This window comes from Neocloeon triangulifer, unplaced genomic scaffold, assembly GCF_031216515.1.
Source record: "Neocloeon triangulifer isolate White Clay Creek 2 clone unplaced genomic scaffold, ASM3121651v1 ptg000014l, whole genome shotgun sequence".
NCBI lineage: Eukaryota > Metazoa > Arthropoda > Insecta > Ephemeroptera > Baetidae > Neocloeon > Neocloeon triangulifer.
The window spans coordinates 27735887-27753773 of record NW_026775556.1 but is presented as its reverse complement, the minus strand read 5'-3'; the positions used below and the strand labels follow the sequence as shown (position 1 = coordinate 27753773).

General features: G+C 38.4%; 2 protein-coding genes across 3 annotated transcripts in view; both read right to left on the bottom strand.

Annotated features, from left to right (window-relative positions):
* Positions 1 to 13632, bottom strand: part of LOC132200617 (BTB/POZ domain-containing protein KCTD12) — a 66123-nt gene extending 52491 nt beyond the window's left edge. The window contains exon 1 of one of the 2 annotated variants that reach the window (XM_059626234.1): positions 13430 to 13632. Coding sequence is in view for 1 of the 2 variants with exons in the window: in XM_059626233.1 (XP_059482216.1) it covers positions 8647 to 8658 (12 nt within the window). In the remaining variant the exon portion in view is untranslated. Of the gene's footprint in view, positions 1 to 8646; positions 8725 to 13429 lie in introns of those variants that run through there. The other variant, XM_059626233.1, reaches the window with a different exon arrangement.
* A 1554-nt stretch (positions 13633 to 15186) lies between these two features.
* LOC132199815 (WD repeat-containing protein 5) lies at positions 15187 to 17640 on the bottom strand. The gene is made up of 9 exons (XM_059624839.1): positions 17386 to 17640; positions 17059 to 17182; positions 16901 to 16997; positions 16681 to 16844; positions 16532 to 16621; positions 16337 to 16476; positions 16050 to 16281; positions 15795 to 15991; positions 15187 to 15653 (listed from the first exon to the last, which is right to left on the bottom strand). Exons 2-8 carry the CDS (start codon positions 17161 to 17163, stop codon positions 15803 to 15805), a joined length of 1017 nt encoding a protein of 338 aa, XP_059480822.1. The 5' UTR covers positions 17164 to 17182; positions 17386 to 17640; the 3' UTR covers positions 15187 to 15653; positions 15795 to 15802.
* Between the last annotated feature and the right edge of the window lie 247 nt (positions 17641 to 17887).

Here is a 17887-nt window from a genome sequence, read left to right as displayed (position 1 = left end):
CACCATTTAGCCGACTAAAATCCACGGACCCAATCGCAAGCCGGCGCTTTCGCTCTTGGGACGCATGCATGTTTCACTCTTGAAAAGATCAACCGGCTGCCGCGCTGTTTTGCATGCCCCGGCCCGTGTCAATCGATCAGGAATTCCTTTCGCAAACTGCCGAATTCGGGAATGCGCGCGTGCCGCGAATTAATTTGCGCCAAAAGCGACGACGCTGGCAGTTAATTAATCTTGCTGGGCCGCGCCATGCAACCGGTGCGGCACAGCGATCAACACGGTTGCATACTCGGTGAACTCGCAGGCGCTGCCGTGATGGCCAAACTTGCGAAACTTCCCACTCGCCTCGGCTTTATTGCGTGGAAAAGTAGGAAAGAAAGAAAGAAAAGAGTTATTTCGACCGGCGCGAGCTTTTTCGCGCACTTTCGCTCTCGCAATTTTATGCAAACTGTTTTCGCTCGGCGTAAACTGTCGGAATGAGTTTTAAGCAAACTTAGGTGCTTTTTACTTTCTCCGTCAGGTGGTAAGAGCTTTAAAATTGATTAAGTTTGAAAATTTCTGAAAGTGAGAAGAATATATTTAAAATCCTTTAGTATAATTATTTAGGCAATTTTAACAATATTAAAATTTTTTAGTAAATTTATTCTTTTCAATTATGATTAATATTTCCCATATTTCATAACCTCCGATTTTTTAAAAGGCTAGCAAAAAAAATTAATTGCAAATTGTGTTTATCACAAAGGCAATTGCTGCCCATAACGGGATGTATCATTTATACATTCAAAATTATCAAATTATAATATAATTGAGAGAAAAGATGAGAATTAGGCCTAAAAAATTGATCATTTCTGTATTAATTAATGTTAAGGAATAAAAAAATAGCAAATGCCAACCCTTTCTATAACAATAATAAATGATTTCCACAGCACGCGGTGGCAGTTTCTTCTTTTTCGAGGAAAGTGCAAAGACCGCCTTCCGACTTTATTTATCGACTGGGACGTCTTTCTTTCACCATTCCGGCAGTGAACCGACGAAGAGCATTATTAGATGTGACAAAAATCGATAAGCGGCTCAAACTTAATATGATCTCTGGCGGCGCACAATGAACGGAGCCTACGAGCAAAACTTGATGAAAAACGCAATATAGCCGCGAGCTGCTAAAATATACAACGCCGGGAAAGATGCAGGAGGCAAATTTCCTTTCAGCCGCAACTCGACGGTTTTTGTTGGCGCAAGCTACACAAGGAATAATCTGCAATTCAGAGAGAGAGAGATGAGAAGTCGGAGCACTTGAAAGGGCTCGGAGGCGCGGCACAGGGGACGATTTTTAAAATTCCGCTCAGCGAGAGAGAGAGAGAGAGAGAGAGAGAGAGAGAGAGAGAGAGAGAGAGAGAGAGCAAGGGTGGAATTATCATCGCGCTCGAGGCGCATATTGAAATAATAAAGTGCACACCTGCTCGAGTAAGAGCGAGAGAGAGAGAGGGATGCACTGCCGGAGAATTAAACTCGCTCTGAATTTCATTTTGCATAATTAAATTTGACTGAAGTTGAGCCGGCTGAAGTGAAGGGCGTGAAAAGTGGCTGTCGGCTATATTTCGATGCAGCAAAAGGGTTAAATTATTTAGCCCCGGCGAGTGGGGGTCCGTTGGGGGCGGATCACTCGACCGCAAAAATGCCTCTTAATGAGAAGGAAATTACTACAACCTGGGCCGAGAGATTGCTTTGTTAATTTAACGTGCACGGCCAGAATTTTGAGAGGGTGCAGGTTCGTTTTGTAATTGCGAACGAACGAACTCGCAGAGAGAGGAAATTCAAGCTTAAAATAATGCCCCCTTTTGAAAAGGGAAAAGGGTGCGAGTTTCCTTCCTGCTCGCAGGCAAACACACAGGTATGCAAATTAAATTTACTGCCTTCAGATAAGGGCGATTTTAATTTTAATTAAATAAAAATTATGGTCCATTTTAGCTGATAATTTTAAAGGAGCACTTTTAACTGAAAATGAAAATGCATTTAATTATTTAAATTATATCTATATTTCCATTTTTTTTTAAATAAGCAAGTTTTAAATTGTTCAATAATTATTTTACCATATTTTATTTTCATCTAATTACGCTAAAATTGAACTTTGTCAACAATTGTTTTGAGCAGGAATTTCAATATCCGAATTCTGCAGCACAGTCCATATTTCAGATTTCTCCACTTCTGCATTTCAGGCTGCGAACTCCACTTTCGGCAACTACGCGGTTTGTGTTTGTCCAACTCGTTGATGACAAAAGTTGTTGGCAAAATCAATGAAACCCCAATGACGCCTGCTAACCGAATTTATCGCTGATCCGACGCGTTATTTGCATGCCAGTGAACTCGAGTCCCAAATCAAATGAAGGCGCGTCTATCCCTTCACCCGGCGTCAGGTAAGTTCTTCTCTCTGGGGTGTGATCTAATAATCTCTGTGTGTCACGTCGCAGACCTTGCCTGCCTTGTTATTAGATATTTTCGCGCAGGGTGACAAAAAAAAATACACAGACGCCCGTCTGGTGGGGTGAGATTAAATTTTGCAGTTTTGACCCTTCTGAAGTTTGTTTTGTCGCTTTTTGCCGCAAAGTTGATTAAATTCGGAGCAGCTGTGAGCAAACAAGCCACATTCTCGTTCGCCTTGCTAATTGAGGAAGAAGCGCAGACTTAATTATTGTCCTGTTATTTTTTTGTAGCAAACAGAGGCTGTTGGTTAATTAAAGTTACTTGCGGTAAATTCCTGTTTTATTTTTAACAATTTTTTTTCTCGAAAGTCGACACTGAAATTTATTTTGTTTGAGATGGTCCATCTTCGTGGGATTTTTTCACTCAAGAAAGAAAGGGGTGAACCTAATCAGACCGTAATTGCTCCGGCCGCAAACAAACTCGGGGCAAAATTAATTTCCTGCTCTTGAGCAAAAAGAAATTGGTGCGCGTTTATAAAAACGTAAATCTGATTACGAGCAGGGCGAGCTTTGTCTTCTGCTCGGCAAAAAAGAACCACAGCTGCGCATATTTTGAGAGACTCATTTGTCCGAGCAAATGACTCAACAATTTATCTCTCTCATGAATATTTATTCATATAATTCAAGTCTGAAAATTTCTCTTTTGCATTTTCACGCAGCAAAGGGTAGATTTTTTTGTCTTGTAATGACATTTTTTCACATTTTATCTGCTTAAAATTATTTAATAATTGAAAGAAGTAATTTATTAAAAAGTTTATTTTTCTTGCTATTACATATTTTTTTAGTACTCCTTTGAAAGGTGAAGAAACTTGAGAAGTTTTTAAACTAACAATCGATCAGAAGTGGCGTTGTCTGGTTTTTTCGGCTACCTTTATTTTATTTGCGTTGAATTATGTACACAATATTTTGAGATACTCATCAGAAATACAAAGAGTAAACATCTGGGGAAAAGCAGAGCTGGAGGGTCCGCCGCCGCCGCCGCCGCCGCCGCAGTGTGCTTATAAATCCAGACTCCTCCGCCTCCACTTCTCTGCTTTCTGCTTTTTATGATTAGGTACACACAGCACGAAAGTGCTGCGGCTGACTTACTTTTGCCGACGAGGCCCCTCCACCACGAGCCGCCCCAAATTTTTGTGTAATCTTTGCGTTTGGCATTAAAGTGGACCATTCATGAAGTCGCCATTCAGCCCCTCGGTAGCATCAGGCAAGAATAAACAACAGCCGCTGTTTTACGGGAAGTCTACCCTTCCGGGCGGTTCGTGAGCAAAAAGTTGCTTTAGTTTACTTGTTGGTCCCTTAGCGTGATGAAGACCTGCTTTATCATCCGTAGCTGTAAAAACGCGCTTCCCTTCTTTGTGCGTGCGAAAAAAAAATGGGTCGTCCCTTTGCTTGTATGCGTATTGATTGGAACAGTGCGTTCGTTCGTTTGTTTGTTTGCGCCCCTTTTTAAATAACCAATTATTTTCTGGAGACTGACGGGACGGGACGGGGCGTCGTGTTTCTTTGGAGGCTTTTCCGCGCAATTTTGCTTGATTGGCGTGGAGTTTTGCTCAGGAAGCGAAAGAGACCGTCCGCCTTTTGAACCGAGAACAAGAGAGAACGACAACTTTTGCTCGCGCTGATTGGTTTGAAATCAATTTTTCTTGGTGAAAAGTTCCAGCTATTGATTTCTAAGCCAACAATAAGAATGAATATTTAGGAAAATATCTGAATTATTAATAAATGAAGGCAGCTTATCTATAATTCTCATTAAAGTGAATAAATAAATAAATTTATTTTGTAATTCACTTTTTTTCCTTGAAATTTGTCCCAGTAGTATTTTGACCAAAAATAATGTTTTCATTCAACAGTTTTGTTCTCTTTTTATTGAGACAATCAATTCTTCCAAATACCGCTAAATACAATGGTTAATTTGAGACAAAGTCAATTTATGAAATTTAATACTTCAAAATTAAGATGATGATGATTGTTTGAAAAATTTGGTTTGATTTGAAGTTTATTTTTATAGCTTTGATAAATTTAAAAAAACAATTAAAATTACAAGTATTTGATTTATCTTTTAACAAATTTGGCTCATTATTATAATGATAGGGCAAAAAAGGCAAGAATAATTTAGTGCACGTTTAATTTTTGTCCTCACGTCATTGCATAAAAACTGCTGCCATAAATTTTATCTGCGCTTGATTTATAGAACTTGGATTGTCGTGCACTTGTCTCGTTAATCATTGTCAAGTTGCTGCTGCGTTCGTGACGATCAAACCCGATCTACACCTAAAAAAAAACTCATTTCAATCTCTCTCACGATTCCCATATTTAATTCCATGTTAATTGCAAAGCCACTTTAGAGAATGCTAAAATTTCTTCTAGAATATAAATTCCGATTCCTAAGAGTCGAAAATAATGCTCCTTTGGAAAGCTCGTAATTTGTCTTCAGTTAAATAGGAATCCTTTATCTCTCTCTACAAAAAGCAGTAAATGTTATTCGATATACAACCGAGTCTCATGAAGCAAAACGACCTCAAAGAAAAGCCAACAAAAGCTCTTAATCAAGTCGGCAAAACCGAATTAATCGGCGCGGAAAATCGTCGGAATTAGTGCAAACTTTGCGCGCGGCTTAATACTTTGAACCAACAAAGGCAGATATTTCTCTCCGCTGATTGAATTCGCCGAGGCAAAAAGCGCGGCGAGGCATGCAACTCGCACCTCTCCCGCAGCAGAAGTCATTTAATCACATTTTCGACACACAGAGCCAAAATAATCCACGCACTCTCGAGACCCGCGGCCACGGCTCGGGGCTGTTTCGCCGCAACGCTCTCCAGCATTCGGCAAAGCGGAAAATTCTTGGCTGATGCTTTTTGGCCCGCTGCTGACATACCTGCTTTGTTGCGTTCTGCCGCGCCGTGGGCACTGAAATGATTATGCCATCGCGCGCATCTTTGACAAAAGTTCTACGCGAAATAAAATAACGAACGCGTGCGAGTTTTTCCGCCAGGCATTTTATTCGAGCTGCAAACCTTTGATAAATGCAAACAAAATCCATATGCAGGTTGACCTTATCAAGTGAAAAATTGCTTTGCCGTTAGCGTCAAATCTGTAAACTGAAACTGGATTAATTTTTATAAAGCAAAATTTCCATGTTTTTTGCGCAATTTGTTTTTTAAATATTATATTCCAGATGTCAAAATAATCCAGATTTTACCCACATTTTTTAGCGTTTCATCAGGTTTGTTTCATACAAGGCCAAAAGTATTGTTGGTTTTGCTACAATTATCAGTTCACTCTGAGATTTGTTCTCGTTGAAATTTGAAATGCGGGCCAGGAATACGTTTTAGATTATTATTAACCCAAGAATGAATTCATAATAATTTACCTTCTTGCCAACTTTCTTTTTATAAAATCAATTAAGCATTTGAATATTTCAAAAAATCTTCTTGTTTTATAGAAAGATTTTCATTGATCTGAAACGTTCGTTTGCGTTCGTTAAAGAAATTTGTTCAATTCTGACCGATCTGAATAAAAATATTCAATTTTTTTTCACAAATTTGATCATTTTCGTAAGTTTTCTTTCCTTAATTAAATTATTTCAGGTGTTTTAAATCTGTTAAAAATAAAATGTAACTTCAGCAAACGACGACCTTTAATTATATTGAGTGCGAGAGGAGGCAGATGAGCCAAGATTACGCACAATAGGCCCTCGGTAATAGCATTTTAATCTGACCTGATATACTCGCGCTCGTTCTCGCATCCCCCTGCGCACATATACCATATAGGCCTGGAGCATCATCCTCAGCGCAGGCCGCTTTTTCAATTATTGTTTGCAGATGAGAGCACCCGCCGCCCTTGCTTGCTAGACAGCGTGTTATAATTTTGCAGTTGCGGCCGTTTTCGGATGCTTCTATAATGCCCATTGTCTCTGCGCCCTGTTTCAGCAGAATTACCTTATTTGCATAGCAATTAAGCAAAATGTAATCCGCGCTGGGTGCAAACAATTCCAATATGTTCCGGAATGTTATTTGTGTGTACAATAGTGGAGAGTCATTGAAATCATTCGAATCCAATATCGAATTGTGACCGAAAATAAAGTAAAAATTTACTATACATAATCAATCATTATCGTAATTTCAAAACACGTAGTAATAGGCAGTTGTCTCTCAACCTTTTTAATTAGAAAAGGAACTTCTTTTGTCTGCAAACAATTTTTTAATTAGATTTAATTTTTAACCATTCTCTCTTGAGTTGGCCTAGAGCAATCATTCTGATTAACTTCTTGGAGCTCTGAGTGTTTGTTTTTTTTTTTTGCAAACGGGATTCGTACCCAAACCTAATAACTGACGTCACGGAGCCGTCGAGAGCAGTGTAATTGGTTTGGCAACGGCAGAAGCAGCGGAAGGTAATTCTATCCACCGAGGAAAAGTTTGACTTTGCCATCTAATTGCGAGGAATAAAAAAGAAGTGCGTCGCAAGACGTCCAAACCACTTGAGGCTGGTCATGGCGACCTATTTTACGTCAAGTGCTGGTAATTGATTGACTTGCGCAAGGTCTCACCACTTTTTCCAAACCAAAGCTCGGAGATGGTGTTGGATTTCACCATTTTTTCTAAAAAGTTGCGTAATTTTTCCGAAAAATAAATTGCCTCGACGAAAAACACGGAAAAGTTTTCTTTGAAACTTTAAACATTGCGCGTCTTCAAAAAAGTTTTCCAGCAGCAAAATATCTCGGGGAGAGAAAGCTGCACTTATTTTCTGTCTCCTAAATAGCCTCATTTCTCCACAAAGCAGCTCGCTCCGCCTTAAAACTTTGCTACACATCGCAAGTCGGTGAGTAAACTCCATAAGACGGAAGGAATCCTCTGCTGCACATTACAGCTTCTAATAAAAATATAAAGAGCTCCGTGGAAAAACAGCGGACGTAAAGACGTAAAGGCATCAGGCTCAGCACGAGTGCAATTTACTCAAAGCACCGTCAGACTATATATTAAACGCGGCGCATCCCACCGTTGAATTGTTACGCCATTATTATTACACATCACAAAGCCGTGACGGGAAAAGCGCAATGAATCGCGATGTAAAACACCGGGAATTATTTTTATTTTCATATAAAAGCAGCTCAGCCAACTTGCATGAAAGCCACCGGCGATACATAAACCGTCTTTTCTCCCTCTCTTAAAATTTACTACCTCGACGGCATCTCTCGCAGGCAAGACGCCAGAGGAAAAAATCAGGTCACCCGGCAGCATAAAGCAGCATTTTTGTGCTGGAATTCATTCATAATGCATTTTATTATTTGAAAACCCAGCTAGGTCATAACCATAATGGAGAAATCATCTCCGCGCGCTGCGCCGTGGTAAACAGCTTCCGAATGCAAATATTTTGCAAGGCAAACACCCAGAGAGCTCCAGCGCCGTACTAAACTTTTGCTGTTTGATGTATTACAAGCCACGTTTACACGATATAAGTTTGTTTTCCACGGTCGACGTGGATAATTTAAAGCGCTCGGTGCGCGTCAAACGAGATGATATTGATTCTGGACATTCCGGATTTAAAAAATAAAGTGCGCTTTATTTATTTACATTTACTGAAGCTATCAATCAATGGGGATATAGCGATGAAAAGAGCAAAGCTGATGATCGATCTCCTGACTAGGGAACGCCACCAATCTTCAGTAACTGATTTTGGACAAATGTTCAAACGTAGACAAGTTATTAATGGGTAAATTTGAATAAGTTTAAATATCAACTTTGACTTAAAACAGCTCATCAAAGTTAAAACATTGAGCAACCCAGGAAACCTGCAAGAAACTGTTATCAGAAAAATAAATTTGATTTGCAAAATCACGTTGATAGTACGAATAAATTTATAAACATGATTGATAACAATGATAATAATACTAATATTAATAATAATAAAAAATAGCATTTTTAAATTATATGCAACAATATGGCTACAATTTTGCTTAATATTTCACTTCTTAAACTATTTTATTGGTGAATTTTAATAATATTTAAAAATAAAAGAAATTAAAGTAAAATATTTTTATACATAAATGAAAACTTGTTAATGTTTCCAAGATTTTAATAGCGTAAAATTATTACTTGAATTTAAAAACAACTACAGCGCCTTTTTCAGTTTAAATGACCTTGACCTATATTGTTAAGTTGGCTCAAATACCTACCGATTTATGCATGTTGCACAAAAATCGAGTTCTGATGTTCCCTTTCCTGAGTTTCCTGAGTTGAGCTTGTTTTGTTGATTACGCAATACGCACATCAGGCAGTTGACCGCTTTTTAAATGGCACATTTTATTTTTATTTTATCATGATTAACTTCCGGCAAAAATAATAGCGGTCCGACCAGGCCTCCAACCGCATTCCGGCTGCTCATTTATATATGCAATGTGTGAAGCGCCCCTGCGCCGACGGTAACAACCACCACGACCAACTTGCACCCATAAGCCCCCGGCCGCTCACAATGGGGGCCCTTTTGCTCTCTCATTCCCTGCGTGTAGCGCGATTTGTAGTAGTTGATGATTATGTGCTCGGGCCATTTGCGCGTTTTTGCCCCGGCTGATGTCTAAATTTAAATGCACCACTCCCTCTGTGGAGCACAAAATTTGTTGCAGATTCAAGATCCGAACTTGTTGTACGTTCTCACCCTCCACCCCATTGCCTCCAGGCGCGCATATGTGGCCCCTATTCGCAGATATACAAACTTTGGTGTGTATGTTATATAATCTCGCAGAGCGCGGGAGTTGCTGTGAATAGCAATAGTTGGACAACTTTGGCTGTTCTGGTGCGGTGTCAATTTTGCCGCCTAATAGCGTCACATCACCATACACATGGCAGGAAAAAACGGCAATAAATCAGGCGTCCGCAGGCACAAAATCAATTTCGATAGAGAGGAGAGCTGAGCTGGTGGCTTTAAATAGGGAAACTTTGGAAATTGATGCACTTGTTGTCATACTTCAAAATTGATAGATGTTGCTGCGCAGGAAAATTTAAAAGTTCGGCCCAACTTTTGGGGTTTCGCGCGGGCCGCCGGCAAAATGTGAAAGGCCTTTGCCACCGCCCCATCTTATAACTCGATATAACTCATGTTCCTTTCCCTAGAGGCTTTTATCAGCTTAGCCTTAACGTGGTGTGCCATATTTTGCATATTTCCAGGTGGAAGAAGCACATTTCAGGTGCCCTTTATTTTGTTTAAAAATGGTTTTTATCAAAAAGACAAATATTAATATGCGTTTTCATCGAACCTGATCAAAATTATTATATAATTGCAGCTTCAAGAAGAAGATCAAGATTATAATGTTTGAAAATAAATTAATTTATAAATAAAATTTTAAATGAATAAATTCGTTGATTTTGAATTCCATTATTTTAATTTTTGCATACCAACAATTTTATAAGCCGGTGAAAAGTGCAACTCTTGAGAGAAATCTCTTTGTGCAAAGTGTATTGTGCATAGTGGACACGAGAAAGGCCCATTCTCTAGGGTTTCACAACAAAAACGCTTGACCTTTTCATTCTCACACCTGCGCTATTATACGTGCGAGCGACGGAGTGTGTTTGTGCAAAAAACGTTCTTGCATGCGACCTTTCATAAAATACTCGCGCGCAAAACTATGTACCGCACAATGTGGAACTGGCAAACCGCAAAAGCCATAAAACTCGGGCGAAACGCCCCGTTCGGCGGCGCAAAATGATGATGGATGGCCAGTTTTGCTGCGAGAACAAATAAAAAAATAAATCAGCCCACGTATTTTTTTTAGCGGCGACGTCAAGAGACGAGGTGCACATTAACCGGAATTGCTCCAGACTGTTTTGCAGTAAGCTGAGAGCTGAAATGATTAAACGCAGCTGGTCAATTGTTTGTTGTAAAGTGCGCTGCAAGAAACCTTTGCAAATGCTCAGTGCTGTTATCCATTAAAACAAGACTAAAGCTACAAACAATAAGGCAGGCAAATTGTTTGAAGAAATATATATATGTAATTTTTTTTTACATTTTTATAAATTAATTATTACATATTTGCACGCAAAAAAAAGTTTTAAATATTTTATTGAAAATATAAAATTTTAATATCAAATTTAAATAAATAAAACATTAATATTAAACATTTTACTCAAAATGTTCAATTTTTTAACTATTAAAATAAATGATAATACATATAAGCCTGAAATTAGTAAAAAAAAATCGAGCGAACTTTGTTGTAAAGAAAAAAATTAAAGGACAACTGACCTCACAGGCGACCTGCGGTCTTTGTGTTCGTTGCCCTGGAAATTTCTAGCAAAGTCACAGTATGAAGCTATTGACTCACTCAGTTGCTCAACTATTTTCTGAAATTTTTTAATTATAAATTAAGTTCTCCACTTTTATTTTTATTATTAATAATAATAATAATTATTTTTTTTTTAAATTCCTCTCACTTTTACAAGTTTTAGTTTGGAGTTTGGACACGACAAACCCCTAGGTTTTTAAAGTTGCCTTTTGGGGTCAGGTTTTCATTTTTTACTTTGCAACAACAATAACGAGGTTTGCTCGATTTCAATTTTTCATATTTAACCATTGTTTGCCTATTAGTATTAACCATATGATTTTGAAATTTAAAGTTATATCAATGCCAAGTTTATACTGACGGGATTGACTTCAGCTTCGTCGATAGATGTGTGATGTGTGTTTTCTAATATAATATTGATTTTTTTTATTAACAAAAAAGTTTCAGTGAACTCTCTATAAATTCTATTTTATATCCCTCAAGAGAACAAAGCATTTCTCCGAAAAGAGCGACAACTTTTCCAACCCGTGCGCTTATTGCCCGAATCCATTAGGACAAAAGCTGGAGTTCATTTGCGAATGGGCGCGCTGAACGTGTTTTGCGTCCAGGCTCGCTTATATGGCAGGTCCAAATGACCCTGACGGGACGGTATTTACGGCTCTCTTGTGGGTCGGCACCTTTATGTGCGGGCTATTTGATTTAATGCATGCGACTCTCTCTCATTGTCTAGTGTATGTGTTTATCGCGTTTTTACGCTTCAATTAATTGAAACAATGCGCGGGGCGCGGCAGCCACCCCCATCGATTTGAGCCGAAATAAAAGAGCTGCATCACAACTTGTTGGACTCTCTCTTTTATATATTCAAATTACGATTATCACCTCAGCAGACGGTGGTGGTGAGACGTCTGGTCGGATGAGGGGAAAGGGTTAAGAGAGAGAGAAAAAAGCCGTCGCTCCTTTTAGATGCAAAACGAGCCGGGCGCGCAATTCGCGTGCGGAGGTTTATTTTTTTGACAGGAGCAGCAGACTCAGTCGAACTGCAAAGACGCGAGATTTGCTCGACGGCTGGCCCGCCGGCTGAGCAAAAATCAATTTCACGTATGTACGTCGACGTAGCACACGCACTGCTCTCGCTCTCTCTCTCACTCGCCCGCCAAGTCGTTTTTAATGAAGCCCCTGAAGGGATTTTCGAGACCAAAGGCCCGCCCAGCATTTGTCTCCGTTGGCAGCGAAGCGACTTTGGAGAAATTCGCACAACAGACACCAGTGTTTTCTTACCATTGAATTTGGAGGGAGAGACGGTTTTTTTTCGATTCACTATTTTATGTTATTTCAACATTGTGCAATTAATTTGCTGCAAAATTGAAGGATCGTTTTGGGCACAAATGAGACAATATAGTTTATTATCTTTTAATATTCAGCTAGTCTGACAGTTAAAACATTGATATTAATTCAATTTTGCTCAAAATAGTTTAGAAATATTTTTTTCTAAAAATTCAGTAACGAAAGTAGATAAAAAGGACCACATTTTTTTAGTGTTTTCAGACAGTAGCGTTCAGTAAAATTACGAACGTAAAAAAAACTTAAAATTTTTCATTTTTCGTCATATCGTAAATTTCAAACGTCGATATTAGCCCCCATTTTGGAGAGTTCTGTTTTTAACCTGAAAAGGCACAAAAGAAAAAGTTGGATAAAAGTTATAATTTGGCCTACTCCAAGTTATATAACGTATGTTTCTTATTTTAAGTGTGTTGAAAGCTTTTAAATTGCTTTTCTAGTGAGGCTAAAAAGGCGCAGTAATTTGCCATTCTTAATTATGAGTTATAATACTCTGTGAAAATTAGCTTTTGAAACTTGCCAACAAATTTTAGCAGCCAAGCAGCAGAGTTGAATATAAAAAATCTCCAGGTATAGATTTAGCAGCTTTTAATTGAGATAAAGATAAGTCTTTGAACAGTCACATTTTTAATAAGTCAGCTCTTGGCTGCTATTCACTGAAATAAAATGAAATTCTCAACACAATGCCAATCTTATTTTACTTAAATTTGTTAAAAATATTATTAAAAATTATACCCTAGTTTAAAAGATGTTTAAAATAAATATATTCCATAAACTTCACACTAAAAAACTTCTTCGAACTTATTGTTATATAATTTTAGCTTTTTTTTTAAGATTCCATGTTTTTTGTTGCTCTGTGTAGCATGAATTTCAATTAATTTTGATTGTTTCTTTAATTAAACTGTTCAGTTTTCCAAATTATTTGCGGTTTACAGTTATAATTTATTTAAAAATTAACTTTACTTTTTAACTTTTAACTATTACTAATTGTAAGAAAAACGGAGGCTATGAAAATATTTTTAATGGGTAGGTCTGTGTGTCTGGGTTAGAGGAACAGCTCTTGAGAAAGTGGCGTCGAGCAACCCCTCGGCTTCTCCAATCTAGACAGAGTGGCGCCCGCCCGCCCGCTCGCCCGAGTGGAGCGATGCGTGCCGATTCGCAAGGGACGGCGCGGCGGAAATTGCGAGACTCGCACGCACACCGCATCAATACCTGTTTGAATCTGGGGGTTGTCCCGGCGAGGGTGCGAATAAAGAACCGTGTCCGCGGAGGCCCGTGTCGGCGGCGGCGCGCGAGTTAATGAATCAAAGTGCGGCGCGCGCGATGAGTGGGACAGAAAGAAACTCACCTTGGCTGAGATGCTTCTGGTGCTGGCGCGGACGCGGTCGGTGCTGCTGCTCGGACGTGTGTCTGCTGGCGAGTGCTCCGCTCGACTCACTCGATCCTCAAGTCTGACGGGGGTGGAGCGAGACCAGCGATCAATGTCCTTGTTCCCAGCACAGCGGCCGCAGGAGCTGTGCTCTCCCTCTTTTGCACCCCGGGTGCGCAAGTCCTCGCATCCCTCTCGCTGCTCGCGCGCGGTGCCCACTCGCGTGCGTGTGCACGTCGTCGATCTGGACCAGATTCAGCGGCAGACCCTCCGCACGCATCCGCGCCCTAACTTGATTCGCGTGAGACTTCCGAAACTTTTTTTCCTTCTGAATAATGCAGCACCATCATCCTTCAGTCTCTCAGTCAAGAAGCGCGAAATGACCTCTGACCGCGACTTTTTCCGGCGCCAACACACCCCACCTGATGCTTTTTCGCTTAAAAACAGCAAAATGGGATTTTCTCGTGCTTCTTTGTTCCTTCTTGCGTAGTAAATTTTTTTAAAGCTATGTGTTACGGTTTTGTTGTAAATTTTCACTACTCAAAATATATAAAATATGGTCTTGACGTTTTTCTTTTTAAATTTGGATTCTACAAAATTAAAAAAAAAAAATTATATTTTTTCTTTTTTAATAAAATTTCTTCTCATTTTCCCCAAAATTTTCCATAATTTTATTGGATTAAAAAACAATTTTAAATAAATAAGTGCATAATAATGTGGTATAATAACAAATATTTAAAAATATATTTTTATTCTAATTTATGTTTCATTATTATTCTAATTTGTGTATTCTAACATTAAAAACAATTAAAAATAACAAAATATTATAGTCACATTGTTCATTACAAAGCGCGTTGACTTTAAATGATCTGGGGCATCTGGGCTTATTGTCTTTTCTCTGCAGAAGTAAACTTTTCTTTATTGTTTCTTGACTTCTGCTTTTTGTCACCATAAAAAAACTCAAAGAACATCCGAAGAAATAAAGATGTGGTAAATTGCAGTTGTCCTCCTTCTCATCCTTGTCGAGTGCAGAAAGTCAAAGCTATAAAACCCCGTTGCATGAGGAGGTTAAAAACAATGATCGAACGAGCTATGCAACAGTTGTTCAGTTATTTTCATTTTTCACTCCTTTGACAAACTTTAATAATAAAAAATGTTTTTTTTATTTTTGAAGGGTGCAACAATAACTTACTAAACAAAAAAACTAATTTATTGTTATTTTTTAAATCTTTCAATTTCAAATTGATTCCTTTTGCAGTATTTACAACATTCAACAAATTGTTATAATCTCAAATCTATATTTTTTAGATGTTTATTTTTTTTTGTAAATAAAAAATTGATAAAAATGAAGTTCTTGGGTCGTCTGAGCTTTTAACAAATCGGGAGGAACTGGCATATTATAATAATGAAATATTATAGCTAAAATTAATTTTTCACTCCATTGAAGACCTAAGTGGCTCTTCAGCAAATTGAATGTCCTTGGCGTAAACCACAGGATTTCTCTAGCACTCGTTCTCTCTATCCAAGACCTGGCTACTTGTTTTATTTGAAATTTTAATCACCTCTCTTTCATGTCCTCTTGATCTTTGAAGAGCAATTTTCCTTCAGTGAATACTTAATTTGTGGTCATATATTTTTTTAACGTGGTAAACAAGTCTTGGTAACATGAAAGGAAAACACACAAAAGGAGCTGCTTTAAGTTTAATGCATCTGCCTTGAATTGAAAAGAAGTAGGATGTGTTTAATTTAGAATTTTATTTTTGCAAGTCAACTTCTGATTACACATTTAACCGCAAAGTTCAAATTTAGGCATCTAATGAGAGTTGGTTTCATTGTTGAAAGTACAAAACAGAGTACAAATGTTTTGAAGTTTGCCATTTCTCTGAGATGGTCAAGATTTTTTCTTTTGTAAAGGAAAATGCAAAGTGAGCACTCAGCACATACATCTGGTGCTTGAAAACCACTAACCCAGGGGGCAATAAGTTACAAATCAAGAGCACTGCTACCTTAAACAAAAAGGGGCCATATTTACATAAAGAGGGCAGTTACAGGTCCAATCAAAATGACAGTGTGAGAGAAAAATAAACACCAATTCGAAGATTTATGCAGGGCATCATTTCACAAAATATTGTTATGTTCAAACTATGATGTGGCGTTCTTATGGATTTATCTCCAAGTTGCATCCAAAACTTTCAACAGAGGACTGCAATGATAACATTTGATAGGATCATTTTTTTGTTCAAAGAAATGAAATGAGCAAAATAGAAAATTTTTATTTCTGCTGATGACCACCAATATTTGGACTTCAAAAGAATTAAGAAATCTGCCTGTATATCCAACTTACCACAAGGATTACGTCTCACTGCGCCAAAGTTTAATGGTTTTGTCATTTTCCAAAGCAGCAGATGCAATGATATTTTCAGACGGGTGGCACGTTGTGCACAAGACAACATCAGTGTGTCCCTGTAGTTTTTGCACAATTTCCTTAGTCTGAAGATTCCAAATGTACACCATGTTGTCTTCTGAGCCAGAGACAATCCACTGGAATAAAACAAATTTTTAAGTGCATTTGATATGAAATCAATTTAAATTTGCATACCTTTCCACCAGTGACGGAGAAGTTGGCAAATATACAATACTTCTCATTTCTGTGCCCAGTGTAGGTTTTTAGACATTTGCCTTTGCTGTAGTCCCACAGCTTGAGTGTGTTGTCTAAAGTTGCAGCCAATATGTACTTTCCATTTGGAGAGAATTTAACAAACGAGACAGGAGGATTGTCATCGTCAATCAGTGTTTTCAAGCACTGTCCCGAAGCTGTGTCCCAGATTCGGCTAGAAAGTCATTTTGAGGTTACTTTACAGTTATCAAGCTAAAAAAAATATTTACCAAAGTCCATCATAGCTACTGGACACGATGAGAGAGCCATCTCTATTAAAGTGTACTGCACTGACAGGGTCTGAATGTGCTGGGAGCGTCTTCAGGCATTTCCCTGTCCTAACATCCCAAATTCTCACACTCTCGTCAAACTAAAATTTTCAAAATTATTCAATGTTCTTGAATAAAAAATTGTTTAATTTTTACCGATCCTGACACGATAAGATTTGACTGGGGATTGAAGTTACAGCAGAACACATAATTGCTGTGCCCTTTTAATGTTTTCAAACATTTTCCCTGCAAGAAGAAAAAAGCAATTTTTAACAACCGTAATTTTGAACTTATATCCTTTTTACAGAGCTCAGCTCCCAAATTTTTAAGGTCTTGTCATCTGAAGCACTGACTAAAAGTCTGCTGTCTGTAGACCATGCCACATCTGATATCCCGAGCTTATGCCCTGAAATCGTTTTCTCAAACTTTCCATCATAGGAACCCCAGATTTTTATCAGTTTGTCCGCAGCTGAAATGAGATAAAATTGATTCTATAAATTTAATTTGAGAATCAAATTTACTTACACGAACTGGCCAGCCATTCTCCATTTGGGCTAAATTTTACAGAGGAAACTGCTTTTGTGTGTCCAGCTAATGTAAATTTTAGGGTGTAGTTTGGCTTCTGAAATAATATATTATTATTAAGGACAATTAAAAAATAATATTGAAAATATTAGACGTACCACGGACGCGCTGGAAGATTTGTTTCCACCAGACGAAGGCTGGGAAAGAGGTGTTGGGTTTGATGGCATCATTGGTGGGACAGGGGCAACAAGGGGGTTCATCATTCCAAACGACGCCAGCGGGCTGAAAATACAAGAACAGTTAAAATTTTGTTGCGAATCGTGACAGCCGGTTTTTGACAACACCAAATCAACGCTCATTACGGCTTGTTAAACGTGATTTTGGCAGGAATTTTTATTTATTTCTAATTATTGACAAGTTTAATGTAAATTTTGGCCTCGGCCGAAAGATAGAATGGCATAAATTGTCTATTAAATCAAATTTACCTAGATTTATGGAACTTGACCGCGGCACCAGGCGGCCAAATCGAAGGAAAATTCGGTTGATTTTTCGCGCAGTTTATCTGGAATGATTTGTTTCCCGCTTCAAGAAGGGTTAAAGTCTTCTGACCCGATATCTTGCGCCACTAAGGGCGGTGCAGAATCGCCGAAAATCCAAAAAGTTCAGATGATAAACAGGCCGACAATAACAAAAGCAGCCATGTGAAGGCAAAAGCAGCTTGGCATTTTACCCACTTTGCCTAGCGACAAGCGGCGTTGCCGCGTTTCTTCCTGCTCATGGATGACAGCGCCATCCTTGCCTCCTTGTTCCTTGGCGGGAACAAACTTCCTAAGGCATATATGGCGGCGGCTGTCGAATGGGCGATCAATGAATGAAGAAGTAAGAAGGGGTTGAGTCGGGTTGACATTGTTGACAATATTTTATTTTATTTAGATGATTGACGGAAAAGTCAAAAGTGAATTATTTTCTTCATTTTTTTTTTATCGT

What these genes read in the sequence shown, in the direction of transcription:
- LOC132199815 (XM_059624839.1), bottom strand. Translation starts at nt 17,163, where the DNA reads ATGATGAACCCCCTTGTTGCCCCTGTCCCACCAATGATGCCATCAAAC. An exon ending in AAATTTGGGAGCTGAGCTCT is followed by an intron (nt 16,622 to 16,680) that starts GTAAAAAGGATA and finishes TTCTTCTTGCAG; the next exon opens with GGAAAATGTTTGAAAACATT. An exon ending in ATCTTATCGTGTCAGGATCG is followed by an intron (nt 16,477 to 16,531) that starts GTAAAAATTAAA and finishes TGAAAATTTTAG; the next exon opens with TTTGACGAGAGTGTGAGAAT.